This window comes from Lepisosteus platostomus, chromosome 4 (genome assembly GCF_059453375.1).
Source record: "Lepisosteus platostomus isolate fLepPlt1 chromosome 4, fLepPlt1.hap1, whole genome shotgun sequence".
NCBI classification, from domain to species: Eukaryota; Metazoa; Chordata; class Actinopteri; order Semionotiformes; family Lepisosteidae; genus Lepisosteus; species Lepisosteus platostomus.
In genome coordinates, this window is record NC_142614.1 from 68,014,901 (window position 1) to 68,034,505 (window position 19,605).

The window sequence follows — 19,605 nt, forward strand, 5'->3', positions numbered from 1 at the left end:
TATGTGAGGCAGGTTCTCTGTCTGTTCTTCAAGCTGTGACAGGAGATAAACTGGACTGAAGCTCTGTTGAGATCCCCCCTCCCAGAAAGAATGGCTAGAGGAATAAAAACTGTACTTATGTGATTTAGGGTCTCGTTGCTGGTCTGTGGGTGTGTCCGTAGTTCTAGCATCTTAACATGTCTAAAATTGTTCAGTTCCATTCTTTTATGGCTGATCCTGACAATGAAAAACATATTAATAGAAAAATCATGCAATGGCCTCTCCCATTGTATTGTTTAAAAATGTTCAGGAGACTCACTCTTTTTAAATTTCATACTTTGAGGAGATATCTTTAAGAAAGTAATTAAAGGGTAAAGAAGATTCTAACTGCTTACCCTAACCCTGAAAGTGTAATTGACCTTTTGTATCATTTATTCCACTGGGCATTGACATAATTCACAGAAAAAAAATGGAGTGAACCAGTGAAACTGTTTTTTTGCCAATATTGAATTGATATTGATTAGTGAATTCGCAATCAAGTCCTTAGTTCCGATTCATAGTACGAGTTGCTCTAGAGAGCAGTTTTTCGTTGTTTAGCATAATCTTTCTCCATTCTCTTTCAAAGGAGCAAGAGCAGGCTTTTCACTCAGAGGGAAAATGATTTTCAACTACCTAGTGTAATTTGTAATTAAACTAAAAGGCTGCAACATGAACACATCAATCAGTAGACCTCATCGTCGAAATTCAGTAAGTGTTCATAATCTCAAGGTGGAGTATGTCAGGGTTCCCAACAGGCTACAGTTAATCACAAATTAATTTACTGAACTGCTGCACTCATTTATGATCTAATACAAACTCATCATGTCATGACAAGTCTTAAAGGCACTGTGAGTTTAACAAAGAATGTAACAATTGAAACACAGTTAAGAAAAGGAAAAAAAGTCATGCAAATGGAAACTGTTACATTTAACAAAGTAGTTAGCCAGGTGAAGTCTTTAAAGATACAGGGAATGTTTCCAAAGCCTATTCTGACCTGGTGGAGGGAGACATCCTGAGATCACCACACCTGGGACCTGCAAGAGTCTGGAGGCAGGATTATGGAGACATTACCATCCCCCATCCCTACGGCAGAAGAAGAATCCAGTTGCAAAGGATGTGTAGGAAAAGTGCTGGCAGCCAAAACAAGACCAGACATTTCCTGTGATCTTTGACTCTATAGTTTGTTGACTGATGAGCAAATTATTGTCTCCCTTGAATCATCCTTCATTATGCATGAAAAAAATCATCATTAATTCTTGCATATCAATAGACACAGATGTCTTTGTTAAACAATGAACCTGTTTGGTACAGTATGTGGCAATGCTGGTTGAACTGCTGACAGTGCTTTCAAAAACAAGTTCTATGATATGTCATCCCAGAGACACGAATACAATTTATGGTTTTAAGTAATATGTATTCAGATTTGCATTACAAGTACGCAATAAACACAACACAGACTTTTTTAGGAGCTAATGAAGAGTGTATTTTAACAAAGAGGAATGTCACAAGCACAGACTGCAAATAATATCAATACAGAGTCATGCTACAAATATGAAGCTGGTCTTGCGTGTGTTGCTGTTGAACCGAGAGCACCAGGTCCGTTTCTGTTTGCTTTGTTGCTATCCTTTTGGAACTTTTCTTTTTCATCCTCTTGTGTAAACAGCTTCTGGAGAAACTGAAAAGAGAGAGCTTCAGATGAGCATGATAAATAACACAACACAACAAGTCTCTGTAGTGTAATTGTATTTATACATATTCACTTTGACACAGGAAGAAGGTTACAAAATTTTTAAATTGCAGGGATGCACCCTGTAGAGTATAGTGTATATGGAAGTAGCCTATGCTTTTGAACAACCTAGTTATCATTTTTGGACAATTACTGTTGGACAACTACTCTGATTTTCTTATTCAAATAAGGAGAAATACAATACTTTAGCTGCTGAGCCTGAAGAAGACACCTGAAGCCCTTCATAAGCCTCATCGATGGCAGTTGGTGTTGTATAAAGTGAGATGAAAATGTGCCTCTGTTCTCACCATTGGCTCCCGCATTCCTTTGTTGAGAATGAACTGCTTGAAGGCCAGTGTCCCATGCATCTGCTTCAACTCTTCATCCTTCATATGAGGATAAAGAACAGTCACGTGATTTACAGGCACTGCTTGTGTTATCAGCGGTGTGTAGAAACCAAGCAACAGACCAATGAACCCATGGTTATGGGTAAACAAAATTAATCTCAGTGTCTACAGTTTCCATAATTCTCAAAATTCTACTTATCTGCTTTAAAACAACCTTTGAAAAAACATCAGCTCTTGAAAATTTACCGCAGATTGTTTTCAACACCTCTTTGGAAAGGATAATTTACATTTACTAAGCAAAACCAAGAACATGGAGGGAAATATATTTATAACTACAAATGAAATAAATAATAAATTAATAATAAGGACCAGGAGTCCTTTAATTTATTTTAATTTGAAAAGCTTTTTACATATGCTCATGTGGATTCATCTAAAAAGTTCTGACGTTTTAAATGGTGGTCACATGAAAGAGCAATTTTATAAGATTTCTTATTAAATGTTTGCAGAATCATTATATATTTTTTATAACCAGAACAGAACAATCAAGTATAGGTTTTAGCATTTTTTAACTTAATTTCTTTGCGATTTATTAGACCTTTACTGCAGCACGTGTTATTAAAACCCCCTTTGCGTGCCAATAATGGAAGGCGTGCTAATTATTATTCGAGCATTTTAGACATCTTTAGGTTCAAATAGCTTAGTTACACATCTAAAAACATCAGCTCACAACCTTTGAAAGCTGTAGCTCTCATAAGCCTCTCAGACAAAGAGAACATTAGAACATTAGGTGAGAAAATGTGAATGACCCTTGGACTAAAGGGATTAACAATCCTATGTATGTATGGGATTAAGATCTAGTCTCTCCTTGAGAGGAAAGGGAGGTCAAGGACTTCACAGCCCTGCACTGCACTCTTCTGACACTTCTGTGCAGTTTCTCTTATGGTCAAGTGAAATGATGTTATCTTGAATTTAAACCAAGGCATGAGAACCAATGGATTTAGATGCCTGTGACAGAATTAAGTAGTTTTCACGACTGGCTAAACTATTCACTGTACAATTCATGAATGTGGTTAAAGTAAAAGATACTGTAAGCATTGAATTGCACTTGTGCATATCACAAATAAATTGGACTGAACTGAGATTACATGTTTTTCTTCGTAACTTCATAAATTTTCGAAATCTAAGATTTCGAAATCTGGTAAGAATAATCAGAATGTACTGTATATAACATTTGGTATAGCCATTACAGTGGGTTTTAAATGAATGAAGTGCTAAATTAACAAAGAAGAAAGCATTTTATAAAATAACTGGAAATGTTTAACTCATGATTTTATATATACAGGATATTAGTCTTTTTAAACATAAACCATGATCTATACTGAGATATCACACTAGTCAGCTTTTACACTGATCACTAACTTCCAAAGGAAGAGAAAATTCAGTGTAAGAAATGAGAGGCTTGAACCAGCACAGCAGATAAGATCACCTTTTCACTTGGTTGATTCATTGAAAACTGCTTTTCTTCAGAGATTATCTTTGGATCTTCTAGCGGTTCATCTGCATTTCTTTTTTTCCATGTTTTAGGATCTAGATACCATGCTCCATATTTTATCTTCACCCCACATGACGTCTATAAAAAAGTGACATAAAAATTCAATATTCAAATACTTTGAAGCGATCATATACTGAAAGTTTACCATAGATGAAGCTATTTTCCGCAATATGAGCAGCAATTAGCACAAACACAATCAACGTGCTGAGGCGTATGGAAGTACAGTATGTTCAGGTGTTTGTGTTTTACTATGATGGCATTTATTATTCAGGTGTTTTGTTAACTTCATCTCCAGTCTCAAATATTTCCCCAAACAAAGAACAAACCTACACTAACATCAGAACCTCTCTTTATTTTAAATCAACATGCATTATAGAGAGCTTTCTGATGTCTTCTATCTCTCTGTGGTATGGAAGCACGGACATCCTAACAAGGAAAAGACTTCAACGCATTGTTACCTACTGTAGGCCTCAAAGATCACTTGCACTGATCTCTCTTCAGTTGAATCCTTGTACACGCAACGTACAGTACCACTATACGCGCTAACAAGATTATTAAGAATCCATCTCACCCTGTGCACGACTTATTTCAGCTGCTCCCCTCAGGTAGACGTTTCAGATCACTGACATCCAAAACTTCCCGTTTCAAGAACAGCTTCTTCCCAACTGCAGTTAGGCTGCTCAACAAGTAATGTGCCCCCAACCATCAACACCTTAGTATTGTGCTTTATGACCTGTGTCACATTTCAATAGTGATCATTTAATATCTTTTACTGACACCTACAGGTGACAATTAAAATAGTCATTTTTTTTTTCATAAAGGCAACTGTCTGGCTGATATTTATTATGTTGCTACTGTTTTTAAATTGTGTTCATTTTTGCCTTCTTTCAAAATTCAAATTGAGTTATTTAACACTTTGAAGTTAGGTTCAGCCTTAAGCACTTTCCCCTCTACTGGAAAATTGTGAGCATTTCATAGTTCCAGTTTCAATTTACTGTAAGATCACATGCTCAGATGAAACTAGTACTGCACAATCTTTAAGGCTGTTTAACTGTAGCATACTCCATTACAGTACTGAAATATTCACTTAAGTAATGCTTCGGGACTCATTTCTATTTATCCAACAGAAACCAGCATGTTTTAACTTTTTTATGCAGTAATTCTTTTATAAAAATGACATTTCTGACATACAATCATTCTCAATGAAAGAAATAAAATTCGATTTCCACCAAATTTTGGTGTCAATGAAAGAACAAAATAAAAACTTTAAATACAAATTTGATTTACTTATACGCACTTTTTTAAAACAGGAATAAAATTTATGAGGATGGATGTGAACTTCTTACACTATAAAAGACCATGTATACTCATATCTCAAGTTCAAAAAAATCTAAAATATTAGTAATTCCTGAAGCTGTAACAATAAATGAAACCCACATGAACTGGTCCTCCACAGAGCCCGCACGAGCAGAGACTCATAACCTTCAGCAAGATATAGCTTTCATGTACATGTATAATAATGGCTGACCTGTGAGAAGCCAAGCCAAACAAACTCTCGGCTGATATCACTGGTAGCTGCTCATTAGAGTTTATTACGGAATATTCATGAGGGTGATCCTACCTTCTCTGCTTTGATATCTCTTGAAAACTTTGTTTCGGATGCAGTCTCCCGAGGTAGTTCTTCCACAGACATCCGGAGCTCTGCAGGAACACTGTTCAGTTCCACCACCTGGATGGGAACTGTGAAGGGGGGCTTGATCTCGTAGCCACTGCCAAAAAGGCTCACGAGAGTGGGCTCGTCAATGTTATTGCTCTCTCCTCCCTGCGAAGTGCAACCGTTTTAGTAGTTCTCTAGAAAACGCGGCTGCGTCTTCAACAAAAAAAACTTAAATGTAACCCCCCCCCCCACCAACACACACATGCACAAAATCTGTAAGGTCTTCTGTCACAAGACATTCCGTTAACCCAATATCCAGGAGACTGTACATGTCTCTTCTGTGGATTTAAATGTACTGTAAACTCGTGTGCCTCACTTTAAGATAGATTTTAAATTTAAAGGATTCAAACAGGTATTAAAAGTAGCCGAGTACAATTTTACTCAATACTACAGACACATGCCATTTATGGCAGACACATTTTATTTTGCACATGTCAACACAAACATAGTCTATAGTCTTAGTAGTACATTTCCAGGCTGCAGGATCCATCCTGAACAGCGTGAGCACACTTACATTGAGTCTGCCCCATTGTTCTCCAATTTTTAAACTAGAGCTTACTCACAATGACAGAAGCACACTCCTCAACATTTTTTGTAAAACAATTATTGAACAGATTTCTACTGAACAGAACAAGGGAGGAGTCTAACAGCTTTTAACAGAAACATTGAAAATGTCAACAGTGAAGACAGAGGAAAAAGCGAACTATGAATACTCAAAACCTATACATTTTTAAAATGTATAAAATATTTTCACCTTGTTTTGTACTACAATATATTGTTGGCCGTAACTCAGATTCATTTTCAGATTTTTCACAAATGAAAAACACCTTCATATTTAGGATAAAACACAGCAGAATCAGTGATTTTGGAGCAATTTCATACAGAAGTACAGTCATGAACAGTGACACTTACCAAAGAAACAACCCAGTCACAGAACTCCTTTGTCACCTTTTTAATGTCCTCATCATGAGATGGAGAAGGCAGCCTTTTCACTTTTACCTTCCCGTCATCTTTTGTAGAATCTTCTTTCAATGGAAGCCATTTATAAGGATTTTTTTGCTTTGAGTCATCAGTCCTAGGGACCCCAAAATGCGTTGGAAGTGATTAAAATAGGATAAAGCTGTTTGTTATGTAACAATAACATTTGTGAACATAAAACAGTTGCTCCTTAGAGGTGTGTATAAAAATATGAATTCTTCATTCAAAAGGAAGAGTTTTTACTGGTAAATTGTATAAAAAGTACATAACTATATAACAATATCAGGAACTGTTTGATACATTAATTATTTGTTTCTGAATTAAGTGTAATGTTAACAACAAAAAAAGACATATTTAGAAGTCATCAATAATTTATACTGGGGAAAAAATCCCCACATACAATTTTGGAAATGCTTATTGAAACAGTATGTGTACTGTGCAAATTCCACATTAATAGATGAATATCCTTTTTGTGAAAAGGAAATGGTATGCAGCAGAACATTGTATTACATGCTACAATGTCACTGGTTGTCAGAAAGATCTTAACCACCTCTAGGTCTATGTAAAAACGATGTAAAAGTCTGATACGATTGCAGAGTTTTAAATATGTGGTGAATACAATGTCTCTTGAGAAGGAACATACACATGATCCGAGACATCAAAATTTTACTCAATAAAAAGAGGATTATTTTAAGGTAATTATAAGAAAACACAAAATATAATGCTGTGAGTCCTTAACAGCTAGAACATAAAAAGATATAAACTTATGCCCTGACATAATGGAATTATACATAAAAGGTCTATAAAGGTATCAATCTACAAATTCGACATACTGTAGATCTCAGTAAAGCCAAGTAAGATTAAACCTCCGTTCAGTGGAAGTATACTTGCATGACACTGGTGGAATGTCTCGTGCTCAGATTTGACCCTGATGGGTTTAGGTTCATTCTTTCACACTGGCTGGACGAGTCCTCCTCATTCTTTTCTTCAAGGTCTGGAGTGCAAGATCCTAACTCATTGGTCAAATGCATCTCTGGGTCAAGGACATCTACTACCTTGTCCAACAGCTAGATGAGATAATGGCAATCTATCAGCAGTGGAAAGTGACAGACAAAGGAAAGTATCAAGCCTGCAGTCACACGGCAAAGATCATAAACCTGTCAGAGTCAACCCACAATTTTTTAAATTTATTTAATGCAAGTAAGGTTAAGTGTTTGTTGCATTTCAAGCAATCTAGAAATAAGTATACCATATCAAAAACATACACTCTTCTATAACAGTTACAGTTAAGGAGGAAGTTAGAATAAATTTACAAACACCAAGATAAAGGTAAAAACGCTTTTAATTGAGAACTGATTACTGACCAGAAAACAGTACAGAAGAAGGGGTGAATGATCAGATTGCAGTAGATTACTAGAGGAAGCTGCATGAGAACCACAGCTTTTCCTCATTTCCAGCAATGATTTAGATTCTGCTATAGTGAGTTAAGTTGCACAAGATAGAAATAAAATCAATCTTGAATATCGGATGGAAAACACTGAGCTTAAAGAAGCTGCTGATAAAAACCATTTATACTGACACATTACTTTCATCTTCTATGAACCTTGGAATGTCTAGGTGTAGAACTGACATTAGAGGAGGTTAAAGCATTGCAATGCACTAGTCATGTGTTTCAGCACTGGAGGCACAGAAACGTACCTCTGGACACATGCCCTCCTCTAGGTGGGGATAGAGAGCGAGTGGGTGCTGGGTGAGTCCGTACTCGACCTCGGCAATGTGCTCCCTCCGGGCCTGCTGCATCGGGGTGAGTTTCGAGAAGCACACCTGCTGCTTAGAGAATCTCTTCCTGGGCATCTTTTCGCTGGTGCTGAAGGAGGGCTCGGCTCCGTGGATGACAGGAACAGGGCCCTTCTGGGGCCGGGTGAAGTTCTCATCCCCTACAGGAGGTGGATACCCATCTCGGACATCATCCAGCCCGGGTTTTAAGAACAGCCAGCAATGCGAATTCAGGGCTCCAGAAAGCTGCTGTTTGTTCTTTGTCTCTTTGAGATATTTTGTCTTTAGCCTTTCCTTGTACCTGCAAATAACAGTTTATATGAATATTATAACTCATTTGGAAGCTTGCATTTTGTTTACTGATTCTAATATTTTAATTAGGAATTAGAAAACCTCTTAATTCAATAACCCAGAGTACTCTGATTGATTGATAATCAACAGCAGATACATGTTAGCATAAACAAAGCTCATCACCTTCCAGACCTTAACCAAACATGTTCTGTTATATATATATTTTGCACTGTTTTAAACACAAAGTTGAACTAGATAAATAAATCTTTTACCATGGGTGCCGTCGAACTGTGCTTTCCGACTGAGCAACGGGAAATAATCTTGTACCACTCATTTAAAACTGTTTCAGTAGGAGTCTTCATAAAAATCCACGCCCAAACTAAGAAGGTAATTTAGACATACATAACTTGCATTAACTAAAACAGAAGTCTGAGCACAACGACACGACTGACAAGCGAGTCGGACTGTACACAGCGTCGTTGCTAGGAAACGGTGAAGTCCCCGGATGTTTTTTCCTGGTCTCTCCTGGTACTTAGTTCAAACAATTGAGGCGTAAATTCCTTTAGTGAGAGGAGGACTTCCTTTACAGATCCCACACACTTATAATTTTTTGCAAGGGGTCGGTCCTTAACCGGGTGATAAGAAGGTGGAATATGTAGTAAATTTATTCTGCCTCCCTCCCCCCACCTCAGTTTAATTCTTTTCCAGGCCAGAAAGATCTGGTTCCCAGTTTAACTCCGCACATTTGTACAGCGCAGTTAGCATTAATAATAATTGCTTACACTTATATAGCGCTTTTCTGGACACTACACTCAAAGCGCTTTACAGGTATGGGGACTCCCCTCCACCACCAATGTGCAGCCCCACCTGGATGATGCGCCAGAGCGCTCACCACACACCAGTGGGGAGGAGAGCAGAGTAATGAAGCCAATTCATAGATTGGGATTATTAGGAGGCCATGATAAGTAAAGACCAGGAGGAAATTTAGCCAGGACACCGAGGTAACACCCCTACTCTTTTCGAGAAACGCCCTAGGATTTTTCATGACCACAGAGTCTGGACCTCGGGACGACTCGTCCGAAGGACGGCGCCTGTTTACAGTATAGTGTCCCCGTCACTATACGGAGGCATTAGGACCCACACAGACAGCAGTGTCCAGAAAAGCGCTATATAAGTGTAGGCAATTATTATTATTATTATTTATACAGCGGTTTTCTGGAGACTCCACTCAAAAGCGCTTTACAGGTAATGGGGACTGCTCTCCACCACCAAAATATAGCCGCACAGCGCCAGAGCGCTCACCACACATCAGCTAAAATGTTCACCGATGCGTTGGCCGGGAATCGAACCCGGGTCAACTGCTTGGAAGGCAGCTATGCTCACCACTATACCACCAACGCAGACGGTATCACGGTATCCACTGACCAGACTCACATCTCCAGCGATATAGCTGCTGGTTATATCAATATAAATAAAAACATTTTTGGAGGTATTTAGTGGAGTTTAAATGATACTGCATTTCCACCTTAAAAGCATTAAAGGGGTGTAAAATTAGATCATTTTGTTTCGTGTATGTCATATTTACTCGTAACCTACAAGATTTATGATAGACGACACACACCATTGGTCGCCAAATCTTGTTTTTCTGAAACGTCATTTATGTGCGACAACCAGATGTTCGGTTATTGTTTCACAGTGAAAGTGCTGAGATTATTGTGAATAGAGAAAGGGCGTTTCGAAACCTATCCTGTCATGTGAGCGGAAACGAAACGGAGAATTTATCTTCTTTTAAGAATTAAAAACATGGAAGTACAAGTCAGCCAGCAGTGGAGCCTATAATTTTATCGAGGTGGTTATCCGTCGTTGCAGTACAGGACATTGCTCCTCTGGCGTGTTTGATCTCAGTTTTTATTCTGTAACAATAGTTTGAGAAGCCACGATGATCAAGAAATTTTACTTTATTTACCTGATTGGGATCCTTTCTATAGCCGTCCTAATTACGGGCATCGCCTTGGTTTTGGCACAAGTGTTTCAAAACGCTTTGAACTCCCGAATAAAACGGGTAAGTAGGCTACATAAGCTTCATTTGTCTCGTTTTATGTCGTAGCGAAGGTTTATTACAAAGTTTGTAGTCTTGAATCAAAACAGTTGAAATTGGTATTTTTAGCACAATTAAGATCAGCAATTATGCATTTTACTCCAACGTTACGTTTATATGAAAGGGCGCTCTGCGTTATTCGGACGCAGTAAATTCTCCTGTAGTGCCTGCGCTGTTATTTGTAAGCCGTCTATTCTCGAAGAACGGGCAAACAAAAACCTGCCATACCGCCTACAGAAAATGGGTCAAGTGATATTTCCCTTTCATTTTGTTACTTGTAACGTAAACTTGTGTTCTGAGCATTAAAACACAGCATTTCCCCCTGCAGTCTTAAACCTTTATGGAATTCTAATAGAATTCCAAGTACTGAAACAAGTGGGTTTTGATTTCTTATAAAACTGAAATGTGCATTTTTGAATTCTGTCCCAGTAATTCTTTTTGTGACGCGAGTGGCGCTAAATCGTTTGGGTTACAGTGTTTCTGGAAGACTGATAGTCATGTTGCTGAATAGCCATAGGGGGCTAAGACACTACATTGCGTTTTCTACCTCTACGCTGCACGTAGACGTTAACAGGCAAACTAATCGTTTCTGGAATGGCGGAGAAACATTGTCTGGAGTGGTGTATTGCCTTCCACAAACACAGAAGGGCTTCTTTAAACTGCACCCACAGTACTCTGTTACGAACACTCTCATCTGGCACGTATCAAACACGTTGGAGAATTTCGTTTCAGATGAAGATGCTAGGGTAACAATAAGAGTCCATACTGTATGTAAAGGCGAAAACAGAGGTTAATTTGATTTTGAAGTAAAAGCGAAAGAAGAAAAACCGAGTTTCAGTTTTGCAGTCACCTTCAGTCGTGTTTGCTTGCTGAGTTAGCTCTCTCCCCTGAACCTTGAAATACTGTACAGTACGTAGCCTGTCGTTTTCTGGGTGTGGTGATTGGGCGCACTGTGATAACTTTGTTTGCCGTGTTGGAAATGACAGCATACGGCTTTTCTCTCCCCCCTTCAGTGTGCTGCTGTTTGTTTTGAGTCTAATAATGTTCTGTTTGTCCAGGCTGGACGTCGTCAGTCAGCTAGAGTGGAAGAGCTGAGAAACCTCATTCTAATCATGTATCTAAGCCTTAAGCGAGTTTCAGCTCCGAGGACAAGTCAGTGCTTGCATCCAACAAGCACTGAATTTCATACTTAAGAGTGGAAGATGACTCACAAGTAGGAACATAAAGAGTTATATGCAGTGCCAGTCTCAGGTACGTTAAGTTAGTGAAAGGACTGTGGCAACAAGGCAAAACTACTAAGCGATTCAGGCAAGATGGCTGCAGAGCAGTCCTGGAAATGGCTGTCAACAGCTCTCTTGCAAAGTTTTTGAACTAGTAGTTATATGTTTTGACAGCTCCAGTACCACCTGGTCACGTGATCTCGTTAGATGTCAGAATCTGAGCTGAGTTGGGCCGGATCAGTGCTGGAACCAGTGTGCCCTGAAGAAAACCAGGGTGCTGTTGTGAAGCGACGTTACTGCAGCAGTGGGTGTCTCTCTTCTGTTTGAATTTCCCATCCAGGCCTCCAGTGTGGCGACTGGACTGATCGTGATTAAAGATTCCATGCCACTGTTCAAAAGAATGTGTCCAGTGTCCTGGCAAAATTCCTTTCCGGGCGTGATGGGACCATTTGATTTTTCCGAAATTTCCCCTTAATCCAGGTGGTGAAGTAATAATTTGTCACCTTTCCTCTTCATCTGCTGTGTGGGCCAGCTCGATGGCAGGTGGCTTCTGCAGTTCAGTAGGGGAGGAAGTGGATCATCTCCTATACCGTACTGTATGGGTCGATATTATTAGGATGGGAATTGCTATATAAAAGCAATCATTGTGATTAACGCGATCATTTAAATTTAAACTTACATGTTAAAGTTGTCTATAGAGAAGCTTCAAAGGAACAAATAATAGGTTTATTCCATGCTGAAAAGAGAATAAAGAAAACACACATATTGGCCGTGGAGTCTGTTATCACTGTATTGACAGTGCTGGGTGAAAAATGCAAGTGAAATGTTTCAATCTGAGGTAGCTGTATGGGATTAGAAATACTAACCTCACCCACACTGACCTTGACTACAGGCTAAACCTTTTCGGTTCTTGTTTCTGTTTTTACTTGCTTTTATGTGTCTTTTGTCTGTCACGGTGGTTTTACAGTGGAGTTCAGTGGAGTTTATACCACTTTCAAATACTGTCCTGAATCCACGTCACGTGGAAAGGCATCCTGTTAAATAAGCACAACATATCAAACTGTCATGATAAATGCCGCTGCCCATAGACTCTTGTGTGTCAGTGCTTTCTTTCTGTGACTCACTGTACTTTTGTGTCAGTCACAAGTACAACTGCCTATGGGAAATTTTAATCATTTCTGAAAGGTTACAAATGAGAGGAGATCCTTGGGCTCGTCTGCTTTGTTTTATAGCTGGATGAGATCTTGGGATCTATTAGCTTCAACAACATGAGTGGGTTGCTTCTTCCATACCCCCACAACTCTGTGCAGAAAGAATCACTTCCTGTTCTCGGTTTTTAATTTTAAATGTCATTTTGCGTTTTCAAGAAGAAACTAAGTGGAAAAGTTACCAAGTGAAGAAGAAATAGACTGTCATTCTTTATGATTATCCACTATAGATTATTCACACTGGGAGTGTTATCTGATATTATTGTATTTCATGCTGTGTGCTAGTTTTAAAAGTGTAATTGTCAAAATTGTTGTCATCTGACTTTGCTGTGTGCTTGTGCTCTTCCCTCACAGTTGATGACAACAACATGGTTTGTTTTATTTAAAAGTGGGGCATTTCTAATGTGCATAAATGAGAGATGGTTGTGAAAGATTTACAGCAGATGGAACTTTTAGACTGCAGCCAGTATGACATGATTAAAATGAGACCATTCTCCGCTTGCTAGCTGACATCTAGGGGTAACTTTACCGCCTTGATAAGTGTGCCAAATTGGAGATCACACGGATGTGCGTTGAACATGTGAAGTGAGAATTTCAAGTAGGTTGAACTAAAGTGTGTAATTAACCATATCCTTTTCGTGTTGTTATTCTTAAGGATTTTTGCACGATTGGAGTACATTCCTTTGCAAGATCATAGTAATTCCTTATACTTATATAGTACTTTTCTGGTCACTCCACCTAAAGTGCTTTACAGGTAATGAGGACTCCCCTCCACCACCACCACCAGTGTACACCTGGATGATGACAGCAACTACATAGTGCATACACCAGCTATCAGTGGGGAGGAGAACAGAGTGATGAAGCTAATTCATAGATGGGGATTATTAGGAGGCCAAGATTGGTAAAGGCCAGGAGGAAATTTGGCCAGGACGCCGGGGTAACACCCCCTAATCTTTTCGAGAAACGCCCTGGGATTTTTAATGACCACAGAGAGTCAGGACCTCAATTTTACATCTCATCCGAATTAGGACCCACACAGACAGCAGGGTGAACGCCCCCTACTGGCCCCACTAACACCTCTGCCAGCAGAAACCTTATCTTTCCCAGGGGGTTTCCCATCCAGGTACTGGCCAGGCCCACACCTGCTGATCTCCAGTGGGCTGCCAGCTGTGAGCTCAGTGTGATAGAGCTGCTGGCGAAAAGGAATGTTCTCATGAGTCTGCCTGTGGCCCCCTTGTGCTGCAGGAAATAGTTCTGAGGAACGGCACAGATGCCTTTGAGGCCTGGCAGAACCCTCCCCCTCCAGTGTACATGCAGTTCTACTTCTTCAACCTGACCAACCCCGCGGAGGTGCTCCAGGGAGAGAGCCCAGCCGTGGAGCAGATCGGACCTTACACGTACAGGTGAAGACCCATTCTCTTTTCTTTTTCACAGGGGCTCTGTGAAACACTAGTGGGCACTTCCGGATGCTTTTGGAAAGGTAGAGTGCCTTCCAAAAGTATTCACCCCCCCTGGCACTTTTTCACATTTGATTGTGTTGCAGCGTGGAACCAGGATGTATTTAACTTGAGAAATGTTGCCACTCATCAACACAAAGTACTGTATAATGGCAAACTTTACTAAATTAAAAATAAAAAGGAGAAAATACTTGAATGCATAAGTATTCACCCCCTTGCTTTGACACACCGGTCACCTCAGAAGTAACCAACTCTCTTCTCCAAGTCACAGAATTACTTGACTGGGGTCCGCCTGTGTCCAGTTGAGGTGTTTCAAGGGGGGTGAATACTTTTGCAAGGCACTGTACGTTATTTTACCAGCTTATTCCTATTATTTCATTTATTCTTTCTGTGCGTGATCTACTATGTACTCTGTAGTTTCTATGTGCTTGGCATACCATTACAGTCGTTGTCCACAGAATTGCTTCTTGTTTGTCTTTATTTACCATGAAGTCAGTTTTCGATATTGGTTTACCGGGACAGAAGGAGAAGATCCTTTCCAAGGGTTACTCATCTTTTCCGTGTTGTGGCATTTTCTTTACAAGGCCAGGTGGTCAGGCCCTTGGGTCCAGACTGGGATGCCTGTCTGTGTGGAGTTCACATGTTTTTTCTCTGGGAGTTCCAGGATGCTACCAAACCTCCAAAAACATGCTAGCTAGGATCCGTGGTGTCCCTTAATTGTCAGTTTGTGCTTGTAATTTGCATTATTCAGAATGTAGGCTCACCCTGGGCTTACTGAGTGGGCTCTGGGCCTTTTCTGTCCTTGTTAGGAGTAGGCAGCTTTCTGACGATGGATAAACCGAGCGTGTTAGAGGAAGTAAACCAGCATCGAACTGTTGGCTGTGCGCTCTAAACTTGACCTCGGTGCAGAATGACAAGCAGTGAGCAGTTTAAAGAAATACCCACCTGCACAGTCAGAGGATTGTTGTTGCAATACAGCAGTCATTGTACGCAGTGCCTGTCAGCCTGCCAGCGAGGAAATGTGCGAGACTCACACGGAACGCCTGCAGTTTGGTAATCTGCCCCTCCTGCTACAGTGCTGACTGGCACACCGACTCGCAGTGCACAACTAGACCAAGGGTCACGATACAGTTCACTTGAAGAGTACCGAACCCTGAAATTCATGTGTGGCGAAAGACCTATGAGTTTATAATATCACTTTATTGGCCATATACAATTTCTTGTATTAGAAATTTGTCTTTTCGCATACCCCAGTCTGCCCCAGCTTGCTCTCCAAGAGACACACAGACAGGGAGAGAAGCTTGGGGTCAGAGCGCAGGGTCAGCCATTTATACGGCGCCCCTGGAGCAGCTGGGGTTAAGGGCCTTGCTCCCATTCTGTCAGGCTTGTCATATTATTATTATTAGTCCTTACACTTACATAGTGCTTTTATGGACACTGCACTCAAAGCGCTTTACAGTGTAATGGGGATCCCCTCCACCACCACCAATGTGGAGCCCCACCTACTCCCCATATTGCCAACATAATGTACCACACTGACTAGCTCACGGTGGCTCGCTGGCCCAGAGCCCACCCTCTGTTCTGTAGTGTTAAGTGGACTAGACAGCAAGCGACTCCAGAGCAATGAATGCCTGGCCATTGTAGGGATGACCCCAGCGATTCCTGGGCCCAGTGACACAGCCACAGTGAAGTACCTCCTTCAGAGGAGCACCAGCAGTGAACCTGCAACCTGATTTGAACCTGCAATCCTGACCAGATCCTGTATCTAAAGGCTTACCTGCTCCTGTGCTGCCCATAATAAGCTTTCAATTAAAGTATGATTATTGTTGTTTCGTAGGGAATTCCGGCCGATGGAGAATGTGCATTTTTTGGAGAACAGTACCAAAATATCTGCTCTGAATCCGAAAACCTATGTGTTTGTGCCCGAGATGTCCGAAGGACACCGAGAGGACGATCCTATCAGGACTGCCAATATTCCTGCTTTGGTAGGTGTTAATGTCCTCCCTTCCTGGTCTACCACGTCAGCTCTGTAAATGTAAAAGTCTTTTCAGAAGCAGATTATCTGGTCGTGTATGGAAGCCCGTTTCCGCCAGGGAGTAAAAAAAAACATGCGCTATGGTATCTCGCAATTGCAACTTGGTATCAGAATTGTGACTTTATATCTCGCAATTGCGACTTCGAAATAGCCCACATTTCATTGTCTGTCCTTTTGTTATTGTAACGGACCTGGGTTCTCGGGCTTGTGCCCTCGCCGCTCCCACCCTAGTTCGTGCCTCAATGCATTGGCAATGAATCGGAATTCTGAGATACTATAGTGCGTTTTTTTTTTACTCCCTGGCGGTAATGGGCTTCCATAGGTTGTGTTTTGCAAGAGGTATTTCACAAAAAAGATGATAAAATCACCCAGTGGGAAAGTTTCTCAATGTAGATCTGTGTCCGTTCCATCATCCTTGTCCCCTGACCAGAACTCTCCACTTTTTAAGTGGATTCTATTCTAATTGACCCCTGCTGTCTGATCTGTGAGGGCTGAGTTCCACCTCTCGGAAACCTAAGGTTTTCTGCTTTAGGTTTACTGTCTTCAAAACGGATATACTGTATAATGCTCAAAGGTCAAATCGACCCAAGATTAAAACATATTTTTTAAATAAATCTCCCTTTCCTTTAACAAGGAATTAAAAGACAAAATAAGAACGTCAGGTGACAGGCACCTATCAAGGTTACTGTGTCCGTTTTTCAAGCAATTTAACAGGTGTTTAATGTTCTGTAAATTGGAAAACTGTCATTTATAAAATTCCGATGCTATAATTAACAATTCAGGTATTCCATGTCAGTCTATTTTTAAAGAGTAATTCATTAACCCACATAGGTGAACTTTGTGCCTTTTGGAATTATTTGGTTTTGCCTGCCATAGTGCATATCTTGACCCTCGTGTGAATGTGTCCTTGGGCAGGTTTTCAGTAAATCAGAAGTACAGTAATAAAGTAGGAGATAGTAAGATACTCTGTAGCTTTCTATTGGAAAGCCAGATTCACTGCAGCTCTTCCACCCTGACAGATCCAGCACATTCTTTCAACTGTCCTGATGAAGTGTTTTTCCAAAAACAGCAGTAGTGGACAATGGAAACATGGTTAGAAGTATTAAGAGCACAATGAACTCAGTGGTTCCTAACTATGTTTTTTCAAAGGTAGTGTCAGCAGAATGTAAAAGGATGACAAAATTAAGTCCTAACTATTTGCCCGTTAAAGAGTCCATATAACGGTTTGTAAGAGTACTGTAGGTGTGCCATCCCTGGGGTCCAGATTGCAGTTCCTTAGGGGATCTTGCACAATCTGACCTGCCTGAGTCACCCTCAAGTGATACGTTTCGACACGTCTGTGCTTGTGAAATTTTCAGAACACGAGGGAAATATCGGTTTCATACTGCATCTGTGAGAGCTGAACTGTGATGACATCTTTCTTTAAATAAATGTGCATTATTGTGCTGACATTTATATAACAGAAGTGGGTAAAAAGTCTTAAGTTGATGTCTACAGAAAATGAGGTCAATTACATCCTCTATGTAAGAGATTGGCATTGTGGGTGATTGGCACTTTGGTACTTGCACAATATTCAGCTTTAGCATTTTTCCTTCTTTTATAGCATTGCTTTGTTTTAGAGAAACCAGGACACAGCTAATATCCCATCCCATCGTTTCAGTTTTATAAGCCAAATCTCTGCAGAAACTGAAGAAAAATGTCAAAGACAACACTGTAGTGAATTAAAAGTAACATTAATACAAGGACAGTAAGATGCATACCCAAAGAGGAATTACAGAACAAAAACATCACGTAGTACGACTAGCTGTATATAGAAAAATCATGAATAGAGATGGCCATGATGGATCTTATCTAATTTAAAGCTTCACTGCATTGGAAAGACTGAATCTCTGTCAAGGGTAAATGCCTTTATCTGCATGTGTATTTGCCTGTTTTTTTTAAATTATAAAATACACAGTTAACCTTTTTATCTTTTTTTTTTACAGACAGTGATGGAAAAATTTAAAACGTCTTCTTTGATCAGTAACATCATCTCATCTTACATGAAGTCCAAAAATATTGGCCTTTTCACAACCCGCACGGTTCATGAGCTGCTGTGGGGGTATATAGATGATTTGCTGTCCGTCATTCATAAACTCCGTCCAGAAGTGGAGGAATCCTTTGGGCTTTTTTATAAGGTGAGTAGGTTTGTTGCTGCTCAGGATAAACAAAGGTGGGTTTATGTTCAAGACCAATTTGTAAGGAGGTCTAGCAAAATACAGAACTGGCTTAATTAATGACTGAATCGGCAGGGGCTTGTCCTAGTTTGAAGGAGAATTTAATTGTATTAAAGAATTTGGCCGCTGAAAAGACAAAAACTGACTGCTGGTAGCTATTGTGTAGGTCTACTGGTGATTCATTTTTTGAGTGTTGTATCTATAAAGATATCCGTTATCAATTCAATGTATTTTTACATAGCTCCTTTCACAACAAGGTTGCCCCAAGGCACAGTGTTATGTGTTATCTGTGGCCATGGTTTATGAAAGACAGTTTGTCAATAATGTGACTGATTTTGTCACACTGAAGCTGTGAGTGTATATGACTCCCTGTGCCACTGGAACACAGTCGTTTTTGCTGGGTGTTCTGAGTCCAGCGTGCTTTCATGACATGCATGCATTGCCACAAGTTTGCTTTGAAATGTCAAATATTTACCACAGACTTTTCTTTACAATGGAGTCAAAAAGGCAGTAATTACTGTAGAAACACTGCTTCCTTAAGAATAAGAATGATTATTAGAGATTGTTCTGTTCGGTGTGACAGTGTCTAAAGGCAGCCTTCCTGCAGTCCGTGTGTGGTTCTGTCCCAGATGAAAACGGGACTCTACTGATGCCCCATTTTTAATGTGTGACTTTCTAGAAAAACGCCACTGCTGATGGTGAATATGTGATCCTATCCGGAGAAGAGAACTATAAGGACTTTGCCCGAATCGTGGAATGGAATGGTCAGAGGTAAAGAGAAAAAATGGCATTGCATTGGGGACAGTATTTTCCTTGAAGGTCAGATTTTCACTGACTGTTCCTTAAGTTCTTAAAAAAGCTTATCATTTGGTTTGTGTAAAGCCTGACTGACTCGCATTTCTTCTGCCATTTTCCTTCGTGGGAATCAGGGGCCTTCAGCCTTCATTTTTAAGTGCCTCAGTCCTT

At 40.1% G+C, this 19,605-nt stretch overlaps 2 protein-coding genes and 1 non-coding gene across 3 annotated transcripts in view; 1 reads left to right on the plus strand and 2 right to left on the minus strand.

The window, feature by feature from the left end:
* Nucleotides 1-1,448: 1,448 nt before the first annotated feature.
* On the minus strand, nucleotides 1,449-8,890 carry fam47e (family with sequence similarity 47 member E). The gene is made up of 8 exons (XM_088630411.1): nucleotides 8,678-8,890; nucleotides 8,037-8,415; nucleotides 7,230-7,405; nucleotides 6,273-6,435; nucleotides 5,265-5,465; nucleotides 3,578-3,721; nucleotides 2,053-2,130; nucleotides 1,449-1,693 (listed from the first exon to the last, which is right to left on the minus strand). Exons 1-8 carry the CDS (start codon nucleotides 8,737-8,739, stop codon nucleotides 1,562-1,564), a joined length of 1,335 nt encoding a protein of 444 aa, XP_088486537.1. The 5' UTR covers nucleotides 8,740-8,890; the 3' UTR covers nucleotides 1,449-1,561.
* An 843-nt stretch (nucleotides 8,891-9,733) lies between these two features.
* trnag-ucc (transfer RNA glycine (anticodon UCC)) lies at nucleotides 9,734-9,805 on the minus strand. The gene has a single exon. It is a non-coding gene; the product is annotated as a tRNA-Gly (tRNA).
* A 256-nt stretch (nucleotides 9,806-10,061) lies between these two features.
* The window catches only part of scarb2c (scavenger receptor class B, member 2c), a 35,023-nt gene continuing 25,479 nt past the window's right edge, over nucleotides 10,062-19,605 (plus strand). The window contains exons 1-5 of the mRNA XM_088630410.1: nucleotides 10,062-10,467; nucleotides 14,177-14,334; nucleotides 16,226-16,373; nucleotides 18,409-18,600; nucleotides 19,319-19,410. Coding sequence (XP_088486536.1) covers nucleotides 10,345-10,467; nucleotides 14,177-14,334; nucleotides 16,226-16,373; nucleotides 18,409-18,600; nucleotides 19,319-19,410 — 713 coding nt within the window. The 5' untranslated portion in view covers nucleotides 10,062-10,344. The remainder of the gene's footprint in view (nucleotides 10,468-14,176; nucleotides 14,335-16,225; nucleotides 16,374-18,408; nucleotides 18,601-19,318; nucleotides 19,411-19,605) is intronic.

Coding starts and splice junctions, on each gene's coding strand:
- fam47e (XM_088630411.1), bottom strand. CDS start 8,739: ATGAGTGGTACAAGATTATTTCCCGTTGCTCAGTCGGAAAGCACAGTT. Junction 5,466..6,272: donor GTGACTGGGTTGTTTCTTTG/GTAAGTGTCACT, acceptor TGCACTTCGCAG/GGAGGAGAGAGCAATAACAT. Junction 2,131..3,577: donor TGAATCAACCAAGTGAAAAG/GTGATCTTATCT, acceptor CCTCATATGAAG/GATGAAGAGTTGAAGCAGAT.